Source organism: Ovis aries, chromosome 11 (genome assembly GCF_016772045.2).
Source record: "Ovis aries strain OAR_USU_Benz2616 breed Rambouillet chromosome 11, ARS-UI_Ramb_v3.0, whole genome shotgun sequence".
In the NCBI taxonomy this organism is placed as follows: Eukaryota; Metazoa; Chordata; class Mammalia; order Artiodactyla; family Bovidae; genus Ovis; species Ovis aries.
The window spans coordinates 24,010,359-24,037,937 of NC_056064.1; the positions used below are offsets into that span (position 1 = coordinate 24,010,359).

Here is a 27,579-nt window from a genome sequence, read left to right on the forward strand (position 1 = left end):
GGGCCCAGGTTCTGCAGTTTCAGTCTCTTCATTCATGGAAGGTCTGTCCAAGGTGGTGGGTCAAGGGCAGAGGGGACAGGGTGTGTCAACAAGTAAATGAGTAAACGCTCAGTAAACAATAGTGTTTATTTCAGCAGTAAATCAAACATTGAAAACAGTAATGAAAAAAAAAAAGGTGGAGGGAAGGCACAAAGATTAGTTGGAAATTTAAAAATGAAGCTTCTTTGAGTAACCTGGAGAGAAAAATGAGAAAGATCCAGCTAGGAGGTCACTGACATCCCCTTTCCAAGTCCTACTACATACCTCCACTGTATCTCTTTTACTTATTGGACAATATCCTACTAAGTCATTAAAAAATTAATTTAAAACAGAAATCTGGGTTAATATCATAATATTGATATTAATATACCTACTAAATAAAATTGTGTAGAAATCCCAATTTTATCATCATCCTAACTTTACAGTCATAGAGAGAAGGCATTTTTCTTTTTGCAAAAGACTCTTCGGAGAGCTCCCTTCATGTCTCTGTTCCTCAGGCTGTAGATGAAGGGGTTCAGCATGGGGGCCACCACAGTGTACATCATAGACATGACAGTCTCCTTAATGGTGGAATTATTAGCTGATGGGCATAAATAGAGACCAATAATTGTCCCATAGAAGAGAGACACCACAGTGAGGTGGGAGCCACAGGTGGAGAAAGCCTTGCAGATGCCCTTGGCAGAAGGGACCTTGAGGATGGAGGACACGATTCGTGCATAAGACATGATGATGAGTAGGAATGGGATGACGATAATGAGCCCTCCGACAAAAAATATCACCAGCTCATTCACTCGAGTGTCAGAGCAGGACAGCCTCAGCAGAGCAGACAAATCACAGAAAAAGTGGGGGATCACATTGTCTTCACAAAAATGCAGCCTGGCCATGAGCAGGGTGTGTAACATGGCGTGGGATGTGGTCAGTATCCAGGGTAGCACCACCAGGAAGAGACAGAGCCTGGGGCCCATGATGGCGGTGTAGTGCAGGGGGAAGCAGATGGCCACGTAGCGGTCATAGGCCATGGCCACAAGGAGGAAGTCCTCCAGGTCTGCAAAGAACAGGAAGAAGTACATTTGTGTCAGACAGCCAGCATAGGGGATGGACGGGTCTTGGCTCTGCATATTCTGCAGCAGTTTGGGCATTGTGACAGAGGAGAAGCAGAGGTCAGAGAAAGACAGGTTACTGAGAAACAAATACATGGGTGTGTGGAGGTGGGGGTCCAGGCAAATGAGGACGAGGATGAGAAGGTTTCCCAGGACGGTGGTAACATACATGGCCAGGAACAGGGCGTAGAACAGGTTCTGATGCTCTGACTTGATGGGCAGTCCCAGCAGGAGAAACTCTGAGACAGTAGTTTGATTCCTTCCTGTCATGTTCTGTTTCCACTATCTTTAAGAAGAAATAATAGTGCCCTTGAAAACCTGAATTTCAGAATGAACTTATTGCTACGATAAACTGGTTCTTAGGTGCTTTGTAAAGCTTTTTTATATTTTTCTCATCACAATAATTACAATTTTTACAGGACCCCAATTCTCTATAATCAGAATCTCTATCTTTGGAAATGACTTATTTTCTTCATTTCTCTTTAACATGAAACAATATTCCAACTTTCCTAAAACATTCTTACCCCTTGGCTCCTGAGACACATAATACATTGGTTTTTCCCACACGTGCCTGGTCAGACATCCTCAGTACTCTACTGGCTTCTCTTTTGTCTCTATCTTCAACTTGATGATGTTCCAGGGTTTTTCCTAAACACTGTTCTCTTATAATCGTATATACCATAAGAAAAGGGCTTCCCAGGTGGTGCTAGTGGTCAAGAACCTACCTGCCAATGCAGAGACAGTGGAACCTCGCAGGTTATAGTCCATGGGCTTTCAATGTTGGAGCAGATTGCAGAGAATTAGCACACTTGCACCAAGAAAACCCCATCTACTTCAATGGTTTGATTACCTTAGACTTCTGTTGTAGAAGTCTTTCTAACTCGTAGAAGAAGATAGTCAATTGCTTGAATATTATCTCTCCTTGGATGTATTATAGGCATCTTCAGTTAAACAGATTCCAAAAGAAACACACAATATTCCTTTGTGCCTCTCCCGATTCCCTCCTCCTCAGGTCTTCCATATCCCAGGAAAAGACTTCCAGGTTATCCAGATTAAAACGTGAAAGTCTTCTTTCATTTCCTCCTTTCCATTATCAATACCCAACATCTGTCAACAAGATCTAGAGATTCTTTCTCCTTCATTCACTCCTTATCCAAACTGTCCCCACCTTAGATCAGTTTGACATCACGTCTTATTTATACTATTGGAACCATGTTTAAAAATGTCATTGGAATATAGTTGATTGACAACGTTGTGCCAGTTTCAGGTGTACAGCACAGTGAATCAGGCGCGTGTGTGTGTGTTTCCAACTCTTCGAAGCCCCATGGACTGCAGCCTGGCAGACTCCTCTGACCATGGAATTTTCCAAGCAAGAATACTGGAGTGGGTTGCCATTTCCTACTGCTGGGGATCTTCCTGACTCAGGCATCAAACCCACATATCTTGTATCCCCTGCACTGGCAGGCAGAATCAGTTATATCTATACATACATCCACTCTTTTTAAATTTATTTTCCCATATAGGCCATTACAGAGTATTGAGTATAGTTCCCTGGGTTTTACAGTAGGTTCTTATTAGTTATCCATTTTATATATAGTAGGGTGTATATGTCAATCTTAATCTTTGGAACAGCCTCTTAATTCATCTCCCTGCTTCCGTACTTGAAATCCATCAGTATCCTTCATCACAGTAGGCATTTGAAGATGAAGAACGGGTAACCGTTCTCCATAAAGTCTTTGTGGGTTCCCACTGCTCTTCACTTAAAGGCAAATTCCCTTCAAAAAGTGACTCATGACCTCACCCTTGCCTAACTCCGAAACTTCATCTGGCCCCGCAAATGTGCTCACATTTCCCTCTGCAGCAAAGCTGGGCTTAAACACAGCACTCTTGCTCCAGCACTCTGCACTCACTGTTCCTCTTCCTAGAGTTCTCTCCCTGCTGCTCCCTCTTCCCATGGCTTCCCGTATTTCTCCTTCACACACATTTCATGTCATCTGCCCTGCAAACCTTCCCTAGCACTCCCAGACCAGAGGAGAATGCACTGCTATGTTTCCAAGCATCCTTCTTGTCCCCACAGTACTCCATGACAACGGGGTCATTTCTCTATAGCTACCTTCTTCACTGGATTATAAACTCCACATAGGAAAGGCTCATGTCTGCCTTCACAGCTGCCGCAGAGCCAGCACCCGGCCCAGTGCCTGCATACAGGTGGTGTTTCATAAACATCCACTGGTTGTGCTTCAGGTTGCGATGTGCATTCCTCCAACTTTAAAGCCAGCAAAACTCCTGTTAAGTTAGAATCACTACTCTTACTAACCCCTCCCAGGACAGAAACTCACCACCTTAGACCATTTAGCACTAAATTTGACCCTGTATTACAAAATGTGTGGAACAATGTTGTCCCCGTGGTATTGATTCTTGTACCTCAGACACACTGTATGTAGCTCAGTCTCCTGTTCGTGTCCAACTCTTTGCGATCCCATGGACTGTAGCTCATCAGATGCCTCTGCTTGTGGGATTTCCCAGGCAAGAATACTGGAGCGGGTTGCCATTTCCTTCCCCAGGAGAATCTTCCCAGCCCAGGATCAAAGCCATACCTCCTGCATCCCCTGTGCTGGCAGGCAGATTTTTACCACTGAGCTACCTGAGAAGCCCTTTCAAACACACTCCTATTACACTGATATGGATGATATAGATAATAGAGACTTAAGCACATATGTGGATAGATAGAGATAAAATTCTCCATTGGATCTGTTTCTCTGGAGAAACCTAACACTTCATAGTGCACCTCAAAGTGGACAAAAAAGCAGAGAAGCATCATTAGATGTGGAAAGCTATTTCATTACAGACATAACTGAATCCAACAGCTGGGATTTCACCCCTTGATGCTGGCTGATCCAGCTACGTCAGAAGGTTTTCACATGGAATTTACATGGAGGCAAAACACTGGGGAGAGACACCTGGTTTCTAAGAGTTTTATCTCCCTGGCAAATGAGCGGGACCCCATTTGTGTGACTGGAGATCACATCTGTGTTAAGAGTGTGACTAGCGATCACAAACCAGAAACAGGACTAGGGGATGTTTTCACTGATGGTGCCATGAGCCTCTCACCTTCTTCACCAGTTAAGTCAGTAGTTTTCAGGCAGAACTGCACTAAAGGAAATCTAAGGTAATGCTTCTTAAATTTAATATCCTTGAAAAGTCTACTAGGAGTGCTTGTAAAACAGTGATTTGGATATAGTAGGCTTGCCTCTGCATTTTAATCAGCACCCAGGTAATGCCCCTCTTCCGTCCATGGGCTTCACAATGAGTACCAAGAATCTATTGGATTCGAGATCTACTATACCCTGAGATATATAATCACAGTCTTTGAGAGGAAGCCCATACACAGATCTTAAAGCTCCAAGATAATTCTAAAATAAAACAAGGATTCAGAAGTGTGGCATTAATACTTACCTCAAGAGTTGTTAGTACACTGAAATTACACAACCTTCTGGGAATAAATGACATGGTAAGAAATCAATAAGAATGTTGTTATTAAAACTTCTCAAATGTAGCAAAGTTTTGGGAAGCAGAGAGGTAGAAAAGCAAAGCATTACCTAACTTGAAAAACTCTCCTGGAGAGTACCACACAACCTGAAAAATCAAGACTCTCAGATTGGAAAAACCCTAATGGACCAGCTTATGTACTCTCTGCCCAGCTTAGCCAGTGTGAGAGGACTGTGACCTGAGATCCTGCTCCCCTTTATTCACTAAGGCGTGTGAGATAACAGCCTCTAAAGTCATCTCTGGCTTCTGGAAAATCCTATCCACATCTCCCATTCTGCACATCCTTGGGCCCAACGGGCCCTGCCTCCCAGAGGAGTCTGGGTCCTGGAGGAGCTCATTAAAGACAAAGTAATTACTCAAGGCCTCTCTAAGACACCACCTCCCATGGTGGCTCAGATGGTGAAAATCGGCTTGCAATGCAGGAGACCCAGGTTCGATCCCTGGGTCAGGAAGATCCCCTGGAGAAGGAAATGGCAACATTCTCCAGCATTCTTGCCTGGAAAATCCCATGGACAGAGGAACCTGGTGGGCTACAGTCCATGGGGTCAAAAATGTGTAAACACTACTTAACAACTAAACAACAACAAAGATGAACTATATCAAAGGAGATGGTAAAGTAGCAAAGGAGATAGAACACTCACTTGAGGTTCAGGGCAGGTCAAGAGGACACTGGAGACATAAACTCAGAGGAGAGAAGGTTAAGAGACAGAATAATGCAAACCCTTGCTCAAGAAGAGATAAGTAAATATCTATACTCAACAATTAAAAGTCCAGTTTACAGGAGGTAAGCATGGGAGAATTTTGAATTTTAAATAGCATTGACCTGGAGGACACAGTATTATATAATGCATGTTTTTTGTTACTTTTTCAAAAAACATGATAAATTAATTGTTTAAATAAGGGGCACAGACACTGAAGAAAAGGCTCTCCTCTCCACCTTTAGTGTGGCAGACCTGGGTTCTAAGTCACCTTCCTAGGAGCATGGCATGGCCCGGATGGCGGCCTCACACATCCAAAAGGGCCAGGTTTAGGACGAGACCACTGGCCCAAGAATTTACTGCCATAGCGGCCCACAGTGGGCAAGGAGGCAGCACATCCCAGATTAACGCTATTTTACAAGCTATCACAGCTGTGCTGTTTCTTTTAGTCGCCTCCATATTTTCAAATGGGAGGATGATAAAAGTAACTACATTGGGAGCTGTCTGGTTCAGTAAATATGAGTATCCTACTGTGGGCCCAGGTTCTGCAGTTTCAGTCTCTTCATTCATGGAAGGTCTGTCCAAGGTGGCGGGTCAAGGGCAGAGGGGAGAGGGTGTGTCAACAAGTAAATGAGTAAACGCTCAGTAAACAACAGTGTTTATTTCAGCAGTAAATCAAACATTGAAAACAGTAATGGAAAAAAAAGTGTAGGGAGGGCACAAAGATTAATTGGAAATTTAAAAATGAAGCTTCTTTGAGTAACCTGGAGATAAAAATGAGAAAGATCCAGCTAGGAGGTCACTGACATCCCCTTTCCAAGTCCTACTACATACCTCCACTGTATCTCTTTTCCTTATTAGGCAATATCCTACTAAGCCATTGTAAACAAAAAAAAAGATCATTTAAAACAGAAATCTGGGTTAATATCATAATATTGATATCAATATACCTACTAAATAAAATTGTGTAGAAATCCCAATTTTATCATCATCCTAACTTTACAGTCATAGAGAGAAGGCGTTTTTCTTTTTGCAAAAGACTCTTCGGAGAGCTCCCATCATGTCTCTGTTCCTCAGGCTGTAGATGAAGGGGTTCAGCATGGGGGTCACCACTGTGTACATCATAGACATGACAGTCTCCTTAGCAGTGGAATTATTAGCTGATGGGCATAAATAGAGACCAATAATTGTCCCGTAGAAGAGAGACACCACAGTGAGGTGGGAGCCACAGGTGGAGAAAGCCTTGCAGATGCCCTTGGCAGAAGGGACCTTGAGGATGGAGGACACGATTCGTGCATAAGACATGATGATGAGTAGGAATGGGATGACGATAATGAGCCCTCCGACAAAAAATATCACCAGCTCATTCACTCGAGTGTCAGAGCAGGACAGCCTCAGCAGAGCAGACAAATCACAGAAAAAGTGGGGGATCACATTGTCTTCACAAAAATGCAGCCTGGCCATGAGCAGGGTGTGTAACATGGCATGGGATGTGGTCAGTATCCAGGGCAGCACCACCAGGGAGAGACAGAGCCTGGGGCCCATGATGGCGGTGTAGTGCAGGGGGAAGCAGATGGCCACGTAGCGGTCATAGGCCATGGCCACAAGGAGGAAGTCCTCCAGGTCTGCAAAGAACAGGAAGAAGTACATTTGTGTCAGGCAGCCAGCATAAGGGATGGATGGGTCTTGGCTCTGCATATTCTGCAGCAGTTTGGGCATTGTGACAGAGGAGAAGCAGAGGTCAGAGAAAGACAGGTTACTGAGAAACAAATACATGGGTGTGTGGAGGTGGGGGTCCAGGCAAATGAGTACGAAGATGAGAAGGTTCCCCAGAACAGTGGTAACATACATGGCCAGGAACAGGGCGTAGAACAGGTTCTGATGCTCTGAGTTGATGGGCAGTCCCAGCAGGAGGAACTCTGAGACAGTAGTTTGATTCCTTCCTGTCATGCTCTGTCTCCAGTATCTTTAGGAAGAAGTAATAGTGTCAGAAAAACCTGAATTTCAGAATGAACTTATTGCTATGAGAAACTGGCTCTTAGGTGCTTTGTAAAACTATTTTATATTTTTCTCATCACCATCATTACAATTTTTACAGGACCCCAATTCTCTATAATCAGAATCTCTATCTTTGGAAATGACTTATTTTCTTCATTTCTCTTTAACATGAAACAATATTCCAACTTTCCTAAAATATTCTTACCCCTTGGCTCCTGAGACACATAATACGTTGGTTTTTCCCACACGTGCCTGGTCAAACATCCTCAGTACTCTACTGGCTTCTCTTTTCTCTCTATCTTCAACTTGATTGATGTTCCAGGGTTTTTCCTAAACACTGTTCTCTTATAATTGTAGATACCATAAGAAAAGGGCTTCCCAGGTGGTGCTAGTGGTCAAGAACCTACCTGCCAATTCAGAGACAGTGCAGCCTGGAGGGTTACAGTCCATGGGCTTTCTAAATTGGACAAGATTGAAGAGAATTAGCACACATGCACCAAGAAAACCTCATCTACTTCAATGGCTTGGTTACCATTTAGACTTCAGTTGTAGAAGTCTTTCTATCTCATAGAAGAAGATAGTCAATTGCTTGAATATTATCTCTCCTTGGATGTATTACAGGCATCTTCAGTTAAACAGATTCCAAAAGAAACACACAATATTCCTTTGTGCCTCTCCCGATTCCCTCCTCCTCAGGTCTTCCATATCCCAGAAGAAGACTTCCAGGTTATCCAGATTAAAACGTGAAAGTCTTCTTTCATTTCCTCCTTTCCATTATCAATACCCAACATCTGTCAACAAGATCTAGAGATTCTTTCTCCTTCATTCACTCCTTATCCAAACTGTCCCCACCTTAGATCAGTTTGACATCACGTCTTATTTATACTATTGGAACCATGTTTAAATATGTCATTGGAATATAGCTGATTTACAACGTTGTGCCAGCTTCAGGTGTACAGCACAGTGAATCAGGCGCGTGTGTGTGTGTTTCCAGCTCTTCGAAGCCCCATGGACTGCAGCCTGGCAGACTCCTCTGACCATGGAATTTCCCAAGCAAGAATACTGGAGTGGGTTGCCATTTCCTACTGCTGGGGATCTTCCTGACTCAGGCATCAAACCCACATATCTTGCATCCCCTGCACTGGCAGGCAGAATCAGTTATATCTATACATACATCCACTCTTTTTTAAAATTATTTTCCCATATAGGCCATTACAGAGTATTGAGTATAGTTCCCTGGGTTTTACAGTAGGTTCTTATTAGTTATCTATTTTATATATAGTAGGGTGTATATGTCAATCTTAATCTTTGGAACAGCCTCTTAATTCATCTCCCTGCTTCCGTACTTGAAATCCATCAGTATCCTTCATCACAGTAGGCATTTGAAGATGAAGAACGGGTAACCGTTCTCCATAAAGTCTTTGTGGATTCCCATTGCTCTTCACATAAAGGCAAATTCCTTAAAGGCAAATTCCCTTCAAAAAGTGACTCATGACCTCACCCTTGCCTAACTGAAACTTCATCTGGCCCCGCAAATGTACTCACATTTCCCTCTGCAGCAAAGCTGGGCTTAAACACAGCACTCTTGCTCCAGCACTCTGCACTCACTGTTCCTCTTCCCTAGAGTTCTCTCCCTGCTGCTCCCTCTTCCCATGGCTTCCCGTATTTCTCCTTCACACACATTTCATGTCATCTGCCCTGCAAACCTTCCCTAGCTCCCCCAGACCAGAGGAGAATGCACTGCTATGTTTCCAAGCGTCCCCACAGCACTGCATGACAATGCGATCGTTTCTCTATAGCTGGCTTCTTCACTGGATTATACACTCCACGTAGGAAAGGCTCATGTCTGCCTTCACAGCTGCCGCAGAGCCAGCATCCGGCCCAGTGCCTGCATACAGGTGGTGTTTCATAAACATCCACTGGTTGTGCTTCAGGTTGCGATGTGCATTCCTCCAACTTTAAAGCCAGCAAAACTCCTGTTAAGTTAGAATCACTACTCTTACTAACCCCTCTCAGGACAGAAACTCACTACTCTCAACCATTTAGCACTAAATTTGACCCTGTATTACAACATGTGTGGAGCAATGTTGTCCCCGTGGTATTTGTTCTCGAACCTCAAACACACTATATGCTCAGTCCCTTAGTTGTATCCAGTTCTTTGTGATCCCATGGACTGTAGCCCACAAGGCTCCTCTGTCTGTGGGATTTCTTTCCCAGGCAAGAATACTGGAGCGGGTTGCCATTTCCTGCTCCAGGGGAATGTTCCCAACCCACGGATTGAACCCGTGTCTCCTGCATCTCTTGCACTGGCAGGCAGATTCTTTACCACTGAACTACCTGAGAAGCCCTTTCAAACACACTACTATTATACTAATACAGATGATATAGGTAACAGAGATACATGCACATATATGGATAGATATAGATAAAATTCTCTATTGGATCTGTTTCTCTGGAGAAGCCTAACAGTCCTCAGTGCACCTCAAGGTATAAAAACTGGCACCCATTAGACGTGGGAAGCTCCTTTATTAAAGACATAACTGAATCCAACAGCTGGGATTTCACCCCTTGATGCTGGCTGATCTGGCCATGCCAATAGGCTTTATACATGGATATTACATAAAGACACAACACTAGGAAGAAACACTTGTTCCTCAGAATTTTGTTCCCTGGCAAATGAGCAGGACTTCATTTGTGTGACTGGGGATTACATTTGTATTAAGAGTGTGACTAGCGATCACTAACCAGAGACAGGACTTGGGGATGTTGTCATTGATGGTGCCATGAGCCTCTCACCTTCTTCAGTAAGTAGTTCTCAGCCAGAACTGCACTTAAGTAAATCTAGGGCAATGCTTCTAAAATTTAATAACCCTGAAAAATCCCCCGGGAGTGCTAGTAAAACACTGATTTTGATACAGTAGGCCTGTTTCTGCACTCTAATCCGCACCCAGGTAATGCCCATGCTGTAGTCCATGGGCTTCACAGTGAGTAGGAAGAATACATGATGCTTTTAAAAACAAAGATCACTGGACCCCTCAGATAAATATAATCACAATCTTTGAGAGGACGTCCATACAGAGTTTTTTGAAACTCCAAGGTGATTCTAAAATAAAACAAGGGTTCAGAAGTATGGCATTAGTGCCTACCTTAAAAGTTATTAGTATACTGAAACTACACAATGCTGTAGGAATAAATGATATGGTAAGTAATACGTAAGAATGCTATTATTAATAAAAAGTAGATTAAATGAGTGAACATTAGTAAAAACTTCTCCAGTGTAGTGAAATTTGGGGAAGTAGAGAGGTGGAAAAGAAAAGCATCACTGTACTTGAAAAACTCTCCTACTGAACACCATTCAACCTGGGAAATCAAGACCCTCAGGTTGGAAGAACCCTAAATGACCAGCTCATTCACCTTCTGCCCAACTTACCCAGTGTGTGAGGGTGACTCCAGGATCCTGACCTGAGGTCCTGCTCTACTTCCTCCACTAAAGCATGTGAGATATCAGTCTCTGCAGACATCACCTGTGTCTGAAACTTCCTTCTCACATCTCCCATCCTGCACATCCTCGGGCCTAAGGGGCCCTGGATCCCAGAGGAGTCTGGATCCTGGAGGAACTCATTAAAGTCAAAGTAATTAGCCAAGGGCTCCCTAGGACACCACCTCCCATGGTGGCTCAGATGGTAAAGAATCTGCCTTCAGTGCAGGAGACGCAGGTTCAATCCCTGGAGAACGGAATGGCAATGCACTCCAGTACTCTTACCTGGAAAAATCCCATGGACAGAGGAACCTGGTGGGCTATCATCCATAGGGTCACAAAGAGTCAGACACGACTTAGCCACTAACACTTTCACTTTCTCTAGGACAAATGCTCTCAGGGTCGTGGAGCAGCGACTGATTACAATCACTGATCACCTCTGACTATTCTTTGGGGGAAGGTGAAGATGGAGAGAAGCTCATACATGAAAGCTTAATCACTGCCTGTTTAGGGAATGGACATGGGACACTTGTGGAGGGAGCCGACACTTTGGGAGGTAAGAGAGGATGGTTCGTGAAGTCATAAAACAAGCAGGAGCCCTACTGTGAGTATCCTAAAATATCTGAGGAGTGTAGCAGATGGTTTTCTGTGGGCAACAAGAAGCCATCGGTGGTTAGGGCAAAGTGTCAAAAAAGACGCATATTTTGGAAAGAGTCTCAAGGTGGCAGCATCTCTCAATACAACACCATTTTCCAAGAATCACTTGCAGCTAGCAATAAGTAGATACCTCTGACACACCTATATGCAGATAAATAGAAAGTGCTAGAATAAGAAAAAAGACAAACTCTCCCTGGCCATGTTCAATTCTTTCTCAAGCCAAGACATAAAAGAAAATCCAGTTTGAATCCTGTTGAGATACTTCTGCCTTCTTGCCTCTGTGAGAAAACATGAATAGCACCTGCAACCACCATCATCTCTGCATGTGTGTGCATGGTCAGTCGCTCAGTCATGTCTGACACTTTGTGACGCCATGGACCATAGTCCCGGAAAAGGCGATGGCACTCCTCTCCAATACTCTTGCCTGGAAACTCCCATGGACAGAGGAGCCTGGTAGGCTGCAGTCCATGGGGTCGCAAAGAGTCGGCCACAACTGAGCAACTTCACTTTCACTTTTCACTTTCATGCATTGGAGAAGGAAATGGCAACCCACTCCAGTGTTCTTGCCTGGAGAACCCCAGGGATGGGGGAGCCTGTTGGGCTGCCGTCTATGGGGTCGCACAGAGTCGGACACGACTGAAGAGAGTTAGCAGCAGCAGCAGCAGCAGCAGCAGGACCATAGTCTACCAGCCTCCTCTGTCTAAGGAATCTTTCAGGCAAGAATACTGGAGTGAGTTGCCATTTCCTACTCTAGGGGGTCTTCCTGACCCAGGGATTGAACCCACATCTCCTACAATGGCAGGTGGTTTGTTTATCATTGCACCACCTGTATAGCCCAACATCATCTCTAATACTCCCCAAATGTGTCAGAATATCTCCTAGTTTCCAGCTCTTCCTTATGCACCGTTAACTATGGCCACAAAGCCATAACACCTTTTTTCACCACCCATTCTGTGTTCTCCTCGGCCACCATCTCAGCTGTATGGCGTTCTCACATGATCACATAATGCAAATCTTCATTCCTAGTGAATCAGCATCTTCACTGGTCTTGCCTTATCAACTTGTTTTAGTTTTATTGATATTTATTTTTAAATAGAAAATACTAAGTGGCACCCAGAGAATTCCCTAGAATTGCAGACATGGTCCTTTCTGACCCAGTTGTATGGAGAAACCCAGTTGTGAATGTCTTTGCACATTCGTTTTTGCACATTCTAATTTATAGCACCAACCCAGGCTCAGGTAATGTTAATCTTTGCATATGGGTTCTCATAAGCGACTTCCCTGGTGGCTCAGATGGTAAAGCGTCTGCCTACAATGTGGGAGACCCTGGTTCAATCCTTGGGTCAGGAAGATCCCCTGGAGAAGGCAATGGCAGCCCACTCTAGTACTTTTTCCTGGAAAATCCCATGGACAGAGGAGCCTGGTAGGCTGCAGTCCATCGGGTCGCTAGGAGTCGGACATGACTGAGCAACTTCACTTTGACTTTTCACTTTCATGCATTGGAGAAGGAAATGGCAACCCACTCCAGTGTTCTTGCCTGGAAAATCCCAGGGATGGGGGAGCCTGGTGGGCTGCCGTCTATGGGGTTGCACAGAGTCGGACATGACTGAGCAACTTCATCTTTCTTTCACATAAGGACCACAAAATGTCCAGGTGATTTGTTCAACTTCCAGTTTATGAAACCACTGTTACATCCCTTGGTAGAAGCAGTCCTCCCTTGAGACCTACATGAGACACTTCTTGCACATCTTCAATTCTCTCAGCTTCATCTCCTCTCCCAGACATGGCTTAGTAACCAGCTCTGCACTGGCTTCAGCAAGCTTTAGTAGTGCAACCTGATGGCACCTCGCCTCCATTCTGTTCCACATGGTTCAAGCTTCCTGCTGTGGGATTTCTCTGACTCCATGAAACGCAGTGTCATGGGAAACCATCTCAGTATTTATACTAGTATTTAAGCAAATGATCCATCAAGAATGAATTGGTTTTGTTAACATGAGGTGTGGATTGAAGTTTGTTTTTTCACATGGAAATCCAAGTTCTCCAGCATCATTGGCTGACAAGACTGTTTTCTACTGAATTGTCTTTGCACATTTGTCAGTGATCAATGAATGGTGCATGATTGAGTCTAGTTTTTGGATTTTATAAGGTATTCTATACTCTCTACATTGATCTGTATTTCTCTAATGCCACCATTTTTAATCTTTTAGCCATAGTAAATTTACTTTTTTGGTTTCTTTGCCTTTACATGTGTATTTTGTAACCTTATTGTCCATTTATACCACAAAAAATCCTCTGGAATTTAACTGAAATGTGTTGAATCTCTAGATCGGTTTCAGGAGAACATCTTAACAACGTCGAGTCTTTCATTCCGTGAACATGTTGTATCTATCAGTTTCTTCAGTTCTCAATGAGTTCTTAATCAGAGTTTTGTGATTTCAAGATATAGACCTTGTATATATTGTGTATGATTTATATCCGAGCATTTAAAGTTCTGGTGCTATTATATCAATAAGATGTACTTTAAAAATACAATGAGGAAGGACAGTCTCTTCAATAAATGGCACTGGGGAACTGAAAATGCAATAGAATTTAACTCAAATGTGTTAATGCTTGAACTAAGACCTAAAACTAAAAAAACTCCTAGAAGAAACATAGGCAGTAAAGTTTTGACATAGGTCTTGGTGACTATTCTTTGAATATGACACCAAAGACATAAGCAACAAAAACAGAAATAAATGGGAACGACCTCAAACTAAAAAACTTCTGCATAGCAAAAAAAAAACAAAACCACCAACAAAATGCAAAGGCAACACACCTAATGGGAGCAAATATTTGCAAATCATATACCTGATAAAGGGTTAATATACAAAATATATTTTTATAAAACTCTTATAACTCAAAGTAAAAAAACAAAAATCTCATTAAAAATGTTCAGAGGATAGGGACAGTTTTGCAAAGAAGACATACAGATGGCCAACAGGCACATGAAAAGATGTTCAACATTGCTAATTATTAGTGATAAGCAAGTCAAACTGCAATGAGATATCCCCTCATACCTATCAGATTGGGCTATCATCAAAAAGAACACAAATAAAAATGTTGGAGAAGATGTGGAGAAAGGGAACCCTTTTACACTGTTGGTAGAATGTAAATTGGTGCAGCCACTGTGGAAAACAGTATGGAGGTTCATAGAAAAAATAAAAATAGAACTGCCATATGACCCAGCAATTCCACTCCTGGATATATATCTGGAAAAAAAAAGCAAAAATACTAATTCAAAAAGACACGTGCACCCAGGTTCATAGCAGCACTGTTTACAATAGCCATGATGTGGAAGAAACACAAATGTCCATCCACAGATAAACGGATAAAGAAGCTATGATGTATACATGCAATGGAACATCATTCAGCATTAAAAAGCACACAATTCTGCCATTTGCAGCAATGTGGATGGACCTAAAGAATATTATGCCTATTGAAATAAGTCAGACAAAGACCAATACTATATAACGTCACTTACATGTGAAATTCAATATATATACAAAACAGAAACAGACTCACAGATATAGACAACAAACTAGTGGGATATTGATCTGCACTTTTCGTATAATGTATAATCATAATCAGGGCCACTGTGACAGTTCTCAAAAAAAAAAAAAGAGCTACCACATGACCCAGCAATCCCAATTCTGGGTGTATACCCAAAGGAAATGACATGAGGAACATGAAGTGATACCCACTGTTCATCATTCACGTCAACAATATTCACAATAGCCAAGATATGGAGAAAATTCATATGTCTATTAACCAAGAAATGGATAGAGAGAATGTGGTATATGCATATAATGGAATATCACTCAGTCTTTAAAAAAAAAAATATTCGAATTGGCTGACTATGTGGATGAGCCTACAGGACATGGCACTAAGTGAAATAACCCACTAACAGAAGGACAAGGACTGAATGATTCCGTTTTAGATGTGAGTTATCACAATAGTTATATTTATAGAAGAGAGAACAGAATGGTGGTTGTCAGGAGCTGGGATGAAGAGAAAATAGAAAGCTGATTTTTTTATGGGCATGAAATTTCTGTTATATAAAATGAGTAAGCAGTAAAATATAAGATAGTACCTATAGTTAACAATATGGTGTTGTACATGCTTAAACACATGCAGAGGAGAGAAGTCATGCTCAAAAAAAGTGATATTTATTTTATCAGTAAATTAAACATTGGAAGCAGTTTTTTAAAGGGGGGTGACACAATGATTAACTGGAAGTTTAAAAATAATTCTTCTTAGGGTCACCTGAAGAGAAAAAAAGAGGAAGACTTGTAGGTCATGGACATCCCCTTTCCAAGTCCAACTACAAACCTCCACTTTATCTCTTTTACTTATTGGACAATATCTTATTATGAAATTGTAACAAAAAGATTATTGAAAAAAGTTATGGTTAATATCCCAACATTAATATCAACACATCTACTGGATAAAATTATGTAGACATTTACCATTATAAATTTTACCAACTTTACCATCATAGAAAGAAATGAAATTTCTTTTTACAAAAGACTCTTCCCAGAGCTCCCTTCATGTCTCTGTTCCTCAGGCTATAGATGAAGGGGTTCAGCATGGGGGTCACCACAGTGTACATCATAGCCATCACAGTCTCCTTAACAGTAGAATTATTAGCTGATGGACATAAGTAGAGACCAATAATTGTCCCATAAAACAGGGACACCACAGTGAGGTGGGAGCCACAGGTGGAGAAGGCTTTGCAGATGCCCTTAACAGAGGGGACCTTAAGGATAGAGAAAATAATTCGTGCATAAGACATGATGATGAGTAGGAATGGCAGGACAATAATGAGCCCTCCAACAACAAATATCACCAGCTCATTCACTCGAGTGTCAGAGCAGGACAGCTTCAGAAGAGCAGACATGTCACAGAAAAAGTGGGGGATCACATTGTCTGCACAAAAACACAGTTTGGCCATGAGCAGGGTGTATAACATGGCAGGGACCGTGGTCAGCACCCAGGACAGCACCACCAGGAAGGAACAGAGCCTGGGGCCCATGATGGCGGTGTAGTGCAGGGGGAAGCAGATGGCCACATAGCGGTCATAGGCCATGGCCACAAGGAGGAAGTCCTCCAGGTCTGCAAAGAACAGGAAGAAGTACATTTGTGTCAGGCAGCCAGCATAAGAGATGGACGGGTCTTGGCTCTGCATGTCCTGTAGCAATTTGGGCATTGTGACAGAGGAGAAGCAGAGGTCAGAGAAAGACAGGTTACTGAGAAACAAATACATGGGTGTGTGGAGGTGGGGGTCCAGGCAAATGAGGATGATGATGAGAAGGTTCCCCAGGATGGTGGTAACGTACATGGCCAGGAACAGGACATAGAACAGGTTTTGATGTTCTGACTCAATGGGCAGTCCCAGTAGAAGGAACTCTGAGACAACATTTTGATTCCTTCCCATCACGCTCTGTCTCCAGTACCTTTAGGAAGGAATAACAACGCCCATGAAAACTTGAATTTCAAAATGAACATATTTCTATGATATATGGGCCACTAGATGCTTTGCAAAAATACTTTATATCATTCTCGTCACAATAATTACAATCTTTACAGGACTCCAAATCTCTATAATCAGAATCTCCATGATTGGAAATGATTTATTGTCTTCATGTTGCTTTAAAATGTAGCAATATTCCAGATTTTTTAAAGCACACTCTTATCCTCTAGGTCCTGAGACACATGATGTACAGGTTTTTCTTCTTACCCTCCACTAACTGTAATTGGCTTCTGTTTTGTCAATGTTTTCAAGATGATTGATGCTCCAAGGCTTTTCCTTTTCACCTTTTCCTTTGGAAAAGATAAACTACCTGTAATAATTCTATATATACCATGAAGGAAAACTCATCTACTCCAGTGGGTTTGATGATTATTTGAGCTTTAGTTGCAAATGTCTCTTTAACCTATGAAAGAAGATATTCAGTTGCCTAACTGCTATCTTCCCTTGGACATTACACCCTAATTTTCAGCAAAGAAACTCATGATATCTCCTTAAGTCGCCCAGTCCAACTCTTTGCTACCCCATGGACTGCAATCTACTAGGCTCCTTCGTCCATGGGATTTTCTAGGCAAGAGTACTGCACTGGGCTGCCATTTCCTTCTCCAGAGGATCTTCCCAACCCAGGGATCAAACCCAGTTCTCCTGCACTGCAGACAGAAGCTTTACCGCCTGAGCCGCCAGGGAAGCCCTTGCCCATGCTCCAATGTCTCCTCACCACTTCCTCAATTCCCTTCTCCTTTAGCTTCTCATATTTCAGTAAAAGGGAATCCAGGTACTCCACAACCCGAAAGTTTTCTTTCATTCCGTCCTTTGGTCATTATCAGCTTCCTGTGGGTATGTCCTACAGATCCACCACTTGATTCTCCTACCCTTTCAGATACTCCCATTAGCCACTCTCAATACCCTTGATCTGGTGACATCATGTCCTCTCTCTACCGTTGGGATGGCCTCTTAACTCGTCTCCTTGCTTCCAAGATTGAACCCTTCTTTGGTATCCTTTGATCACACTGTTAATAGAATGGTAGACTACCCGTAGGAAAGGCCATGTCTGCCGATACGACTGCAGCAGTGCTTGCAGCTGGCAGAGTGTCTGGACGTGGTTGATGTATCATAACACTCATTGGTTGTGCTTCCAGCTGAAACATGCATTCTTCCAACTTGAAAGACCACAAACTCCTTCTAAATTAGGACTTTGCTGTCTATTCCTACTAAATCCTCCCAGAACCAGAAGTACTAGATTCAACTCCTAGTGCCAGCCCTTTGGCACTGAATTTGACACTGCATTACTGAATTTATGGATGTAATTTGTCCCCTTGGAACATGTCTCCACACAAGATACACTTTTTTTCACCATTACAGAGGATATAAATAGAGGTATTTATCTATATAAATAAAATAAACATAGGTATAGATGTACTTTCCAAATGGTTCATTTTCTTTCAAGAATCCTGATTAATCCATCTCAGCATGCCAAAAGCTGGCAAAAAGAAAAAAAAAGCAAAGGAGAAACATCATTAGATGTGGGAAGCTCCTTCATGAAAGACGTAACTGAATCCAATATCTGGGATTTCACTCCCTGATGCAGGTTGATCCAGCCATGTCAACAGGTTTTACACATGGATATAGATACCGGCATCACAGTGGGATGTTGTCACTGGTGATGCCATGAGCCTCTCACTTTCTTCACTTGTTAAGTCAGTAGTTCTCAGACTGGACTTCATTTAAAGCAACATAATGCAGTGATTCTAAAATTTCGTAACCCATTAAAATTGCCTGGGAGTTCTGATAAACCCTGATTTTGATATAGTAACTCTGCCTGCATTTTTTTTTTTGGAAAGTAATAATAACTTTATTATGGCCTAATGCTTCTGCAATTTAATCAGCATCCAGCTAACGCAGTCCAGGGACTACACAGTGAGTAGCAAGGATATCTGATACATTTTAAAAATAAAGATTACTGAAGCCGTCAGATAAATTTAACCACGATCTTTTACTGGAATATAATTGCTTCAGTCCATGCCATTGTGAGGAGTCAGACACGACTTGGAGACTGAAAAACAATACAATTGCGTCACAATATTGTGTCAGTTTCTGCTGTGCAACATCCATACAAAATTTTCTAAAGCTCCAAAGTGATTCTAATATAAAATAGGGGTTCAGAACTATGATATTAATGTCTAGAATGAGCTGTCAGTATGCTGAAATTATTCAATATCGTGGGAATAAATATTACGGTGAGTAATACACAAGAACATTGTCAGTAATGAAAGCAGATTATAACTGGTGGAATATCAATAAACATTTCTCAAACGTAGTGAAATTTTAGGAGGGAGAGAGGTAGAAAAGAGGAGCATTACCATACCTGCAAAATTCTCCTGCAGAACATCACACAACCTGGGAAACCAAGACCCTCAAGTTGAAAGGTTTCTAAGGGGATTAGCTCATTCACCCTCTGCCCAACTTACCTAGTGTTTGAGGGTGACTCCAGGACCGTGACCTGAGATTCTGCTCCCCTTTATTCCTCCTCATAAAACCCCTCTGCAGTCATCACCTGTGTCTGAAACCATCTTCTCATGATCCCCTGCATTCAGCTCAGCATCATTCCCAAGGACCCCAGGAGGATCCCAGAGGACTGGTTGCCTCCTGGATCCATTAAAACTCAAAGCAATTACCCAGGACCTCTCTAGGACCAATGCTCTTAGGATCCAGGAGTGAGCACTCCTGATTACATCATGACAGTCACACCTGACAATGCCTTGAGGGAAATTGAGGATGCAGAGCTCTGCAGGAAAGCCTAACCACTGCCTCTTTAGGGAATGGACAGCAGACCTTTGTGGTTGGAGCCCACAGGTGGAAAGTAAAAGAGGATGGTTGGTGAAGCCATACTGCTGCTGCTGCTGCTAAGTCGCTTCAGTCGTATCTGACTCTGTGCGACCCCATAGACGGCAGCCCAACCAGGCTCCCCCGTCCCTGGGATTCTCCAGGCAAGAACACTGGAGTGGGTTGCCATTTCCTTCTCCAATGCGTGAAAGTGAAAAGTGAAAGGGAAGTCGCTCAGTCGTGTCCAACTCTTAGCGACCCTGTGGACTGTAGCCCACCAGGCTCCTCTGTCCATGGGATTTTCCAGGCAAGAGTACTGGAGTGGGGTGCCATTGCCTTCTCCAGAAGCCATACTAGGAACATCCTAAAAATCTGCAGTGTGTAATAGGATGTTTTTGGTGGGCAACAAGAAGCCTTCAGTGGTTTGAGTAAAGTGTTAAGAAAGATGCACATTTTGTTTTGGTTTGGGGGCCATGTTGGGCAGCATGTGGGATCTTAGTCCCTTGACCAGCGATCAAACCCATGCCCTGTGATGTGGAAGCACAGAGTCTTAACCACAGGAACACCTGGAAGTCCCCAAGACACGTATTTTGGAAAGATTCTCAGGATGGCAAAATCTCTCAGTAAAACGCCATTTCCCATAAACCACCTGACGCTAACTAGGAGTAGCTATCTATGACACAACTATATGCAGATATATAGAAAGTACTAGAATTAGAGACAAGAGAAACTCTCCTCGATCGTATTCCACTCTTCCTCAAGCCAAGATGAAGAAGAAAACCCAGTTTGAATCGCACTGAAGTACTTCAGCCTTCTTACCTCTGTGGGAAAACATTACTGACACCCGCCACTTCCATTGTCTCGGATACTCCCCAAATGTGTCAGAATAGCTCCTGGTCTCCAGCTCTTCCTGCTGCTGCAGCTCTCTATGGCCACAAAGCCATAATGAGCTATTTTCTGGCTGTGCTCTGTCTTCGTTGCTGTGTGTCGCCTTCTCTATGGTTGCGGAGAATGGGGGCCACTCTGTAGTGGTGGTGCATTCTCTTCTCATTGCGGTGGCCTCTCTTCTTGCAGAGCACAGGCTCTTGGCACACAAGCTTAAGTAATCGTGGCACATGGGCATGAAGAGGTGCCTGGTGAGCTAAAGTCCATGGGGTCCCAGGAGAGTCAGACATAACTTAGCAACTGAACAACAAAGACTAAACTATTGCAGCAAAGGAGACAGAAAGCGCACTTGAGGTTCAGGGCAGGTCAAGAAGGCATTGGAGACATGAAAATAAATCAGAGGAGACAAGGTGAAGGACAGAATAATGGAACCCTTTTCTCATGAAGAGATAAGTAAATATCTATATTCAGCAGTGAAAAGTCTAGTTTAGCAGAGGTAAGCAAGGGAGTGAGAATTTTGAATTTTACAGTACTGACTTTGAGGACAGAGTATTATTTAAAGATGGTTTTGGTTATTTTTTACAAAACCAAACAAAAGATAAATTGTTTAAAAAAGGGACACAGATACTGAAGAAAGGGCTCCACTCTCCACCTCTTTATGTGGCAGACCTGGGTTCTAAGTGGCCTTTCTAGGAGCATAGCATGGCCTGGATGGGGGCCTCACACATCCGGAAGGGCCAGCTTTAGGAAGGGACCACTGGCCCAAGAATTTGCTGCCATAGCAGCATGCAGTCAGCAAAGGAGGCAGCACATCCCAAATTAAAGTTATTTTACAAGCTATCATGGCTATGCTGTTTCTTAGTCTCCTCCATATTTTCAGGGCTTCCCTGGTGGCTCAGATGGTAAAGAATCCCCCTGCAATGCAGGAGACACAAGAGATCCAGGTTCGATCCCTGGGTCAAAAAGACCTCCTGGAGGAAGAAATGGCAGCAGCCCACTCCAGTATTCTTGCTGGAGAATCCTACGGGCAGAGGAGCCTGGTGACTACAGTCCATGGGGTTGCAAAGACTTGGACATGACTGAGCAACTAGCACTTTCTTCACTTCTGTATTTTCAAATGGGACCTCGGGGTTTTGTCTGGCTCAGTAAATATCCGTAGGCTGCTGCGGGCCCAGGTTCTGCAGTTTCAGTCTCTTCATTCATGGAATGTCTGTCCAAGGTAATGGGGTCAAGGGCAGAAGGGAGAAGGTGTATCCACAGTAAATGAGTAAAAGCTCAGTAAACAGTAGAGTCTATTTTATCAGTAAATAAAACATTGGAAACAGTAAAGAAAAAAAATGGGGGGGGGGATAGAAAAATTAATTGGAAGTTTAAAAATGAGGCTTCTTAGAGTAACCTGGAGAGAAAATTGAGCAAGATTCTTCTAGTAAATCACTGACATCCCCTTTCCAAGTCCTACTACATACCTCCACCATATCTCTGTTACTTATTGGACAATATCTTACTATGGAATTTTAACAAAAAGGTCATTGAAAAGAGAAGTCTGGGTTAATATACCCATATTAATACCAATATACCAATGACATAAAATTATGCAAAAGTCCAAACTTGACCATCACAGAGAAAAGGGAGTTTTCTTTCTCCAAAAGACTCTTGCCAGGGCTCCCTTCATGTCTCTGTTCCTCAGGCTATAGATGAAGGGGTTCAGCATGGGGGTCACCACATTGTACATCATAGCCATCACAGTCTCCTTAACAGTAGAATTATTAGCTGATGGGCATAAATAGAGACCAATAACTGTCCCATAAAACAGGGACACCACAGTGAGGTGGGAGCCACAGGTGGAGAAGGCCTTGTGGATACCCCTCGCAGAAGGGACCTTGAGGGTGGAGGACACGATTCGAGCATAGGACGTGATGATGAGTAGAAAGGGGATCACAAGAATGAGCCCTCCCGTGATAAATATCACCAGCTCATTCACTCGAGTGTCAGAGCAGGACAGCTTCAGCAGAGCAGACATGTCACAGAAAAAGTGGGCGATCACGTTGTCTTCACAAAAATGCAGGCTGGCCATGAGCAGGGTGTGCAACATGGCATGGAATGTGGTGAGCATCCAGGACAGCACCAGCAGGGAGAGACAGAGCCTGGGGCTCATGATGGCAGTGTAGTGCAGAGGGAAGCAGATGGCCACATAGCGGTCATAGGCCATGGCCACAAGGAGGAAGCTCTCCAGGTCTCCAAAGAACAAGAAGAAGTACATTTGTGTCAGGCAGCCAGCATAGGGGATGGACGGGTCTTGGCTCTGCATGTTCTTCAGCAACTTGGGCATTGTGACAGAGGAGAAGCAGAGGTCAGAGAAAGACAGGTTACTGAGAAACAAATACATGGGTGTGTGGAGGTGGGGGTCCAGGCAAATGAGGACGAGGATGAGAAAGTTCCCCAGGACAGTGGTAACATACATGGCCAGGAACAGGGCGTAGAACAAGTTTTGATGCTCTGACTCGATGAGCAGTTGCAACAGGAGGAACTCTGAGACAATAGTTTGATTCCTTCCCATCATGCTCTGTCTCCAGTATCTTTAGGAAGGAATAACATCGCCCATGAAAACTTGAATTTCAAAATGAACATATTTCTATGATATATGGGCCACTAGATGCTTTGCAAAAATACTTTATATCATTCTCATCACAATAATTACAATCTTTACAGGACTCCAAATCTCTATAATCAGAATCTCCATGATTGGAAATCATTTATTTTCTTCATTTTGCTTTAAAATGTAGCAATATTTCAGATTTTTTACAGTACACTCTTATCCACCAAGTCCTGAGACACAGGATGTCTTGGTTTTTCCTCACACCCCCCACTAACTGTAATTGACTTATGTTTTGTCAATATCTTCAAGTTGATTGGTGCTCTGGGGCTTTTCCCTAAACATGGTTCCCTTGTAATTCTATATATACCACAGAAAAACATCTACTCCAATGGCTTTGATGATTATTTAAACTTCAGCTGTCAATGTCTCTTTAACTCAGTTGCCTAATTGTTATCTTCCCTTGGACATTACACCCTCATTGCAACAAAGAAACTCAGGATGTCTCTTTGCTGCCCTTCCGCCAATTCCCTCCTCCTCTAATTTCTCATATTTCTCAGTAAAAGGGAATCCAGGTGCTCCACAACCTGAAAGTTTTCTTTCATTCCCTTCTTTGGTCATTATCAGCTTCCTATCCGTGGGCAAGCCCTACAGAGTCTCCTACCCTTTCAGACACTCCCATTAGCCACTCTCAATACCCTTGATCTGGTGACATCATGTCCTCTCTCTACCGTTGGGGTGGCCGCTTAACTCGTCTCCCTGCTTCCATGATTGAACCCTTCTCCTTTGATATCCTTTGATCACACTGTTTATAGCTGTCTTCCCTACAGAATGGTAGGCTACCTGTAGGAAAGGCCATGTCTGCCGATATGACTGCAGCAGTGCTTGCAGCTGGCAGTGTGTCTGGACATAGTTGACGTATCACAACACTAAATGGTAGCACTTCCAGCTGAAACTTAGCATTCTTCCAACTTCAAAGACCACACATTCCTTCTAAATTAGGAGTGTGCTGTCTGCTCCGACTAAATCCTCCCAGAAGAAGCGCTAGACTCCTAGTGCCAGCCCTTTGGCACTGAATTTGACTCTGTATTACTGAATTTATGGATGTGATTTGTCCCCTTGGAAAATGTCCCCACACCAGATACACTATTCTTTTCACCATCACAGAGCATATAAATAGAGATATTTATCTATATAGATAAAATAAATATAGGTATAGATGTACTCTCCAACTGATTCATTTTCTTTCAAGAATCCTGATTTATCCACCTCAGCATGCCAAAAGCTGACAAAAAAAAAAGTAAAGGAGAAGCATCATTAGATGTGGGACGCTCCTTCGTGAAAGACGTAACGGAATCCAACATCTGGAATTTCACTCCTCGATGCACGTTGAGCCAGCCATGTCAACAGGTTTTACACATGGACAAAGGTACTGATGTCACAGTGAGAAGAATCAGTAAAGAAAATCATAATTTTCTCAGAAACTTTTTCCCTGGCAAGTGAGCAGGCCCCAAGTCTTGGGCCAAGAGTGTGACTGCAACATAATGCAGTGGTTCCAAAATTTAATGAAAATCCATGAAAATCCCCTGGGGTTCTGGAAAACCCTGATTTTGACACAGTAGGTCTGCTCCTGCATTTTTTGCTAAGTAGTGGTAACTTCATTATGGCATAATGCCTCTGCAATTCACTTAGCACCCCGTTAATGCCCACGCCACGGTCCATGGACTACACAATGAGTAGCAAGGATACGTGATACATTTTAAAGATAAAAGTTACTGAAGCCCTCAGATATATTCCACCACAGTTTCTTACTGGAATATCGTTGCTTCAGTCCATGGCATCGCCAGGAGTCAGACACGACTTGGTGGCTGAACAGCAGCATTGTGTCACAATATTGTGTCAGCTTCTGCTGAGCACCATCCATACGAAACTTTCTAAAGCTCCAAAGTGATTCTAACATAACATGAGCGTTCAGGACTATGACATTAATGCTTACATGGAGCTGTCAGTATGCTGAAATGATTCAATATCATGGGAATAAATAATACATTGAGTAATACACAAAAATGCAGGCATTAATAAAAATAGATTACAACTGGTGGAATATTAATAAACATTTCTCAAACGTAGTGAAAGAGGTGGGAGGGAGAGAGGTGGAAAAGAGGAGCATTCAGTTCAGTTCCGTTCAGTCGCTCAGTCGTGTCCGACTCTTTGTGACCCCATGAATTGCAGCACGCCAGGCCTCCCTGTCCATCACCAACTCCCGGGGTTCACTCAGACTCACGTCCATTGAGTGGGTGATGCCATCCAGCCATCTCATCCTGTGTCGTCCCCTTCTCCTCCTGCCCACAACCCCTCCCAGCATCAGAGTCTTTTCCTATGAATCCACTCTTCGCATGAGGTGGCCAAAGCACTGGAGTTTCAGCTTCAGCATCATTCCTTCCAAAGAACACCCAGGACTGATCTCCTTCAGAATGGACTGGTTGCATCTCCTTGCAGTCCATGGGACTCTCAAGAGTCTTCTTCAACACCACAGTTCAAAAGCATCAATTCTTCATTACCATACCTGAAAAACTCCTGCAGAACATCATACAACCTGGGAAATCAAGACCCTCAGGTTGGAAGGACCCCAGTGGCCAGCTCATTCACCCTCTGCCCAACTTACCTAGTGTTTGAGGGTGACTCCAGGACCGTGACCTGAGATTCTCCTCCTCTTTATTCACTAAATCATGTAAAATATCACCCTCTGCAGTCATCACCTGAGTCTGAAACCTCCCTTCTCCATCTCCCATTCTGCACATCCTTGGGCCTAAGGGGCCCTGGATCCCAGAGGAGTCTGGATCCTACAGGGATTTATTAAAGACAAAGAAATTACCCAGGACCTCTCTAGGACCAATGCTCTCAGGATCCAGGAGCAGTGACTGTTTACAATCATACCTGACTATACCTTGAGGGAAAATGAAGATGCAGAGCTCTGCAGGAAAGCCTAACCACTGCCTCTTTAGGGAATGGACAGCAGACCTTTATGGTTGGAACCGCAGGTGGAAAGTAAAAGAGGATGGTTGGTGAGGCCGTACTGTGAATATCTTAAAATATCTTAGCACGGCAGGCTGCTTTCTGTGGCCACAAGAAGCCTTCAGTGAGTTTAGTAACGTGCCAAGAAAGACATTTTGGTTTTTGGCCATGCTGGGCAGCATGTGGGATCTTAGTTCCTGCACCAGGGGTCTAGCCTGCACCCCTTTCAGTGGAGACTCAGAGTCTTAACCGCTGGACTGCCAGGGAAGTCCCAAGACACATACTTTGGAAAGATTCTCAAGGTGGAAGAATCTCTCAGTGAAACACCGTTTCCCATAAATGACCTGTGGCTAACTAGGAGTCGGTACCTGTATGACACAACCATGTGGACATATATAGAAAGTACTAGAGTAAGAGACAAAAGAAACACTCCCTGGTCATATTCAGTTCTTCCTTAAGTCAAGATGGAAGAGAAAACCCAGTCTGAACTCCACTGAAGTACTTCTGCCTTCTTACTTCTGCTGGAAAACGATACTGGCACCTGGCACCTGCATCGTCTCTAATACTCCCCAGATGTGTCAGAATACCTCCTAGATTCCAGCTCTTTCTTATGCTGCAGTTATCTATGGCCACAAAGCAATGACTAACTTTCCTTGGCTGTGCTGGGTCTTCCTCGCTGTGTCTGGGCTTTTCTGCAGTTGCCGTGAACAGGGGCTACTCTATTCGTGGGGTGGGGACTTCTCGTGGCGGTGGCCTCTCTTGTTGCAGAGCATGGGCTCTTGGCGCACAGGCCTAAGTAGCTGTGGCACACTGGCTTAGTTGCCCTACGGCGTGACAGAGGAGCCTGGTGAGCTAAAGTCCACGGGGTAGCCAAAGAGCTGGACACGACTTAGCAACTAAACAAGAACAACAAAGACAAACTAAACTATTGTAGCAAAGGAGATAGAGAGCGCACTTCAGTTCAGGGCAGGTCAAGAAGACACTGGAGACATGAAAATATATCAGAGGAGAGAAGGGTAAGAGACAAGATAATGCAAACCCTTGCTCAGGAAGAGATAAGTAAATATCTCTATTCAACAATTAAAAGTCCAGTTTAGCAGAGGTAACCAGAGGAGTGAGAATTTTGGATTTTAAGTAGTATTGAGCTCGAGTATAGGATTAGTATTAGTCACTCACTC

General features: G+C 43.3%; 4 protein-coding genes across 4 annotated transcripts; all 4 read right to left on the bottom strand.

Annotated features, from left to right (window-relative positions):
• Positions 1–464: 464 nt before the first annotated feature.
• On the bottom strand, positions 465–1,409 carry LOC101119916 (olfactory receptor 1E2-like). Its single transcript, XM_004012557.3, has one exon. It carries the CDS (start codon positions 1,407–1,409, stop codon positions 465–467), a length of 945 nt encoding a protein of 314 aa, XP_004012606.3.
• Positions 1,410–6,391: 4,982 nt separating this feature from the next.
• LOC101120175 (olfactory receptor 1E2) lies at positions 6,392–7,336 on the bottom strand. Its single transcript, XM_004012558.5, has one exon. The coding sequence runs from the start codon at positions 7,334–7,336 to the stop codon at positions 6,392–6,394; it is 945 nt and encodes a 314-aa protein (XP_004012607.3).
• Positions 7,337–16,050: 8,714 nt separating this feature from the next.
• On the bottom strand, positions 16,051–16,992 carry LOC101109894 (olfactory receptor 1E2-like). The gene has a single exon (XM_012186698.4). The coding sequence runs from the start codon at positions 16,990–16,992 to the stop codon at positions 16,051–16,053; it is 942 nt and encodes a 313-aa protein (XP_012042088.3).
• Positions 16,993–22,408: 5,416 nt separating this feature from the next.
• On the bottom strand, positions 22,409–23,353 carry LOC101120421 (olfactory receptor 1E5-like). Its single transcript, XM_015098421.3, has one exon. The coding sequence runs from the start codon at positions 23,351–23,353 to the stop codon at positions 22,409–22,411; it is 945 nt and encodes a 314-aa protein (XP_014953907.3).
• Between the last annotated feature and the right edge of the window lie 4,226 nt (positions 23,354–27,579).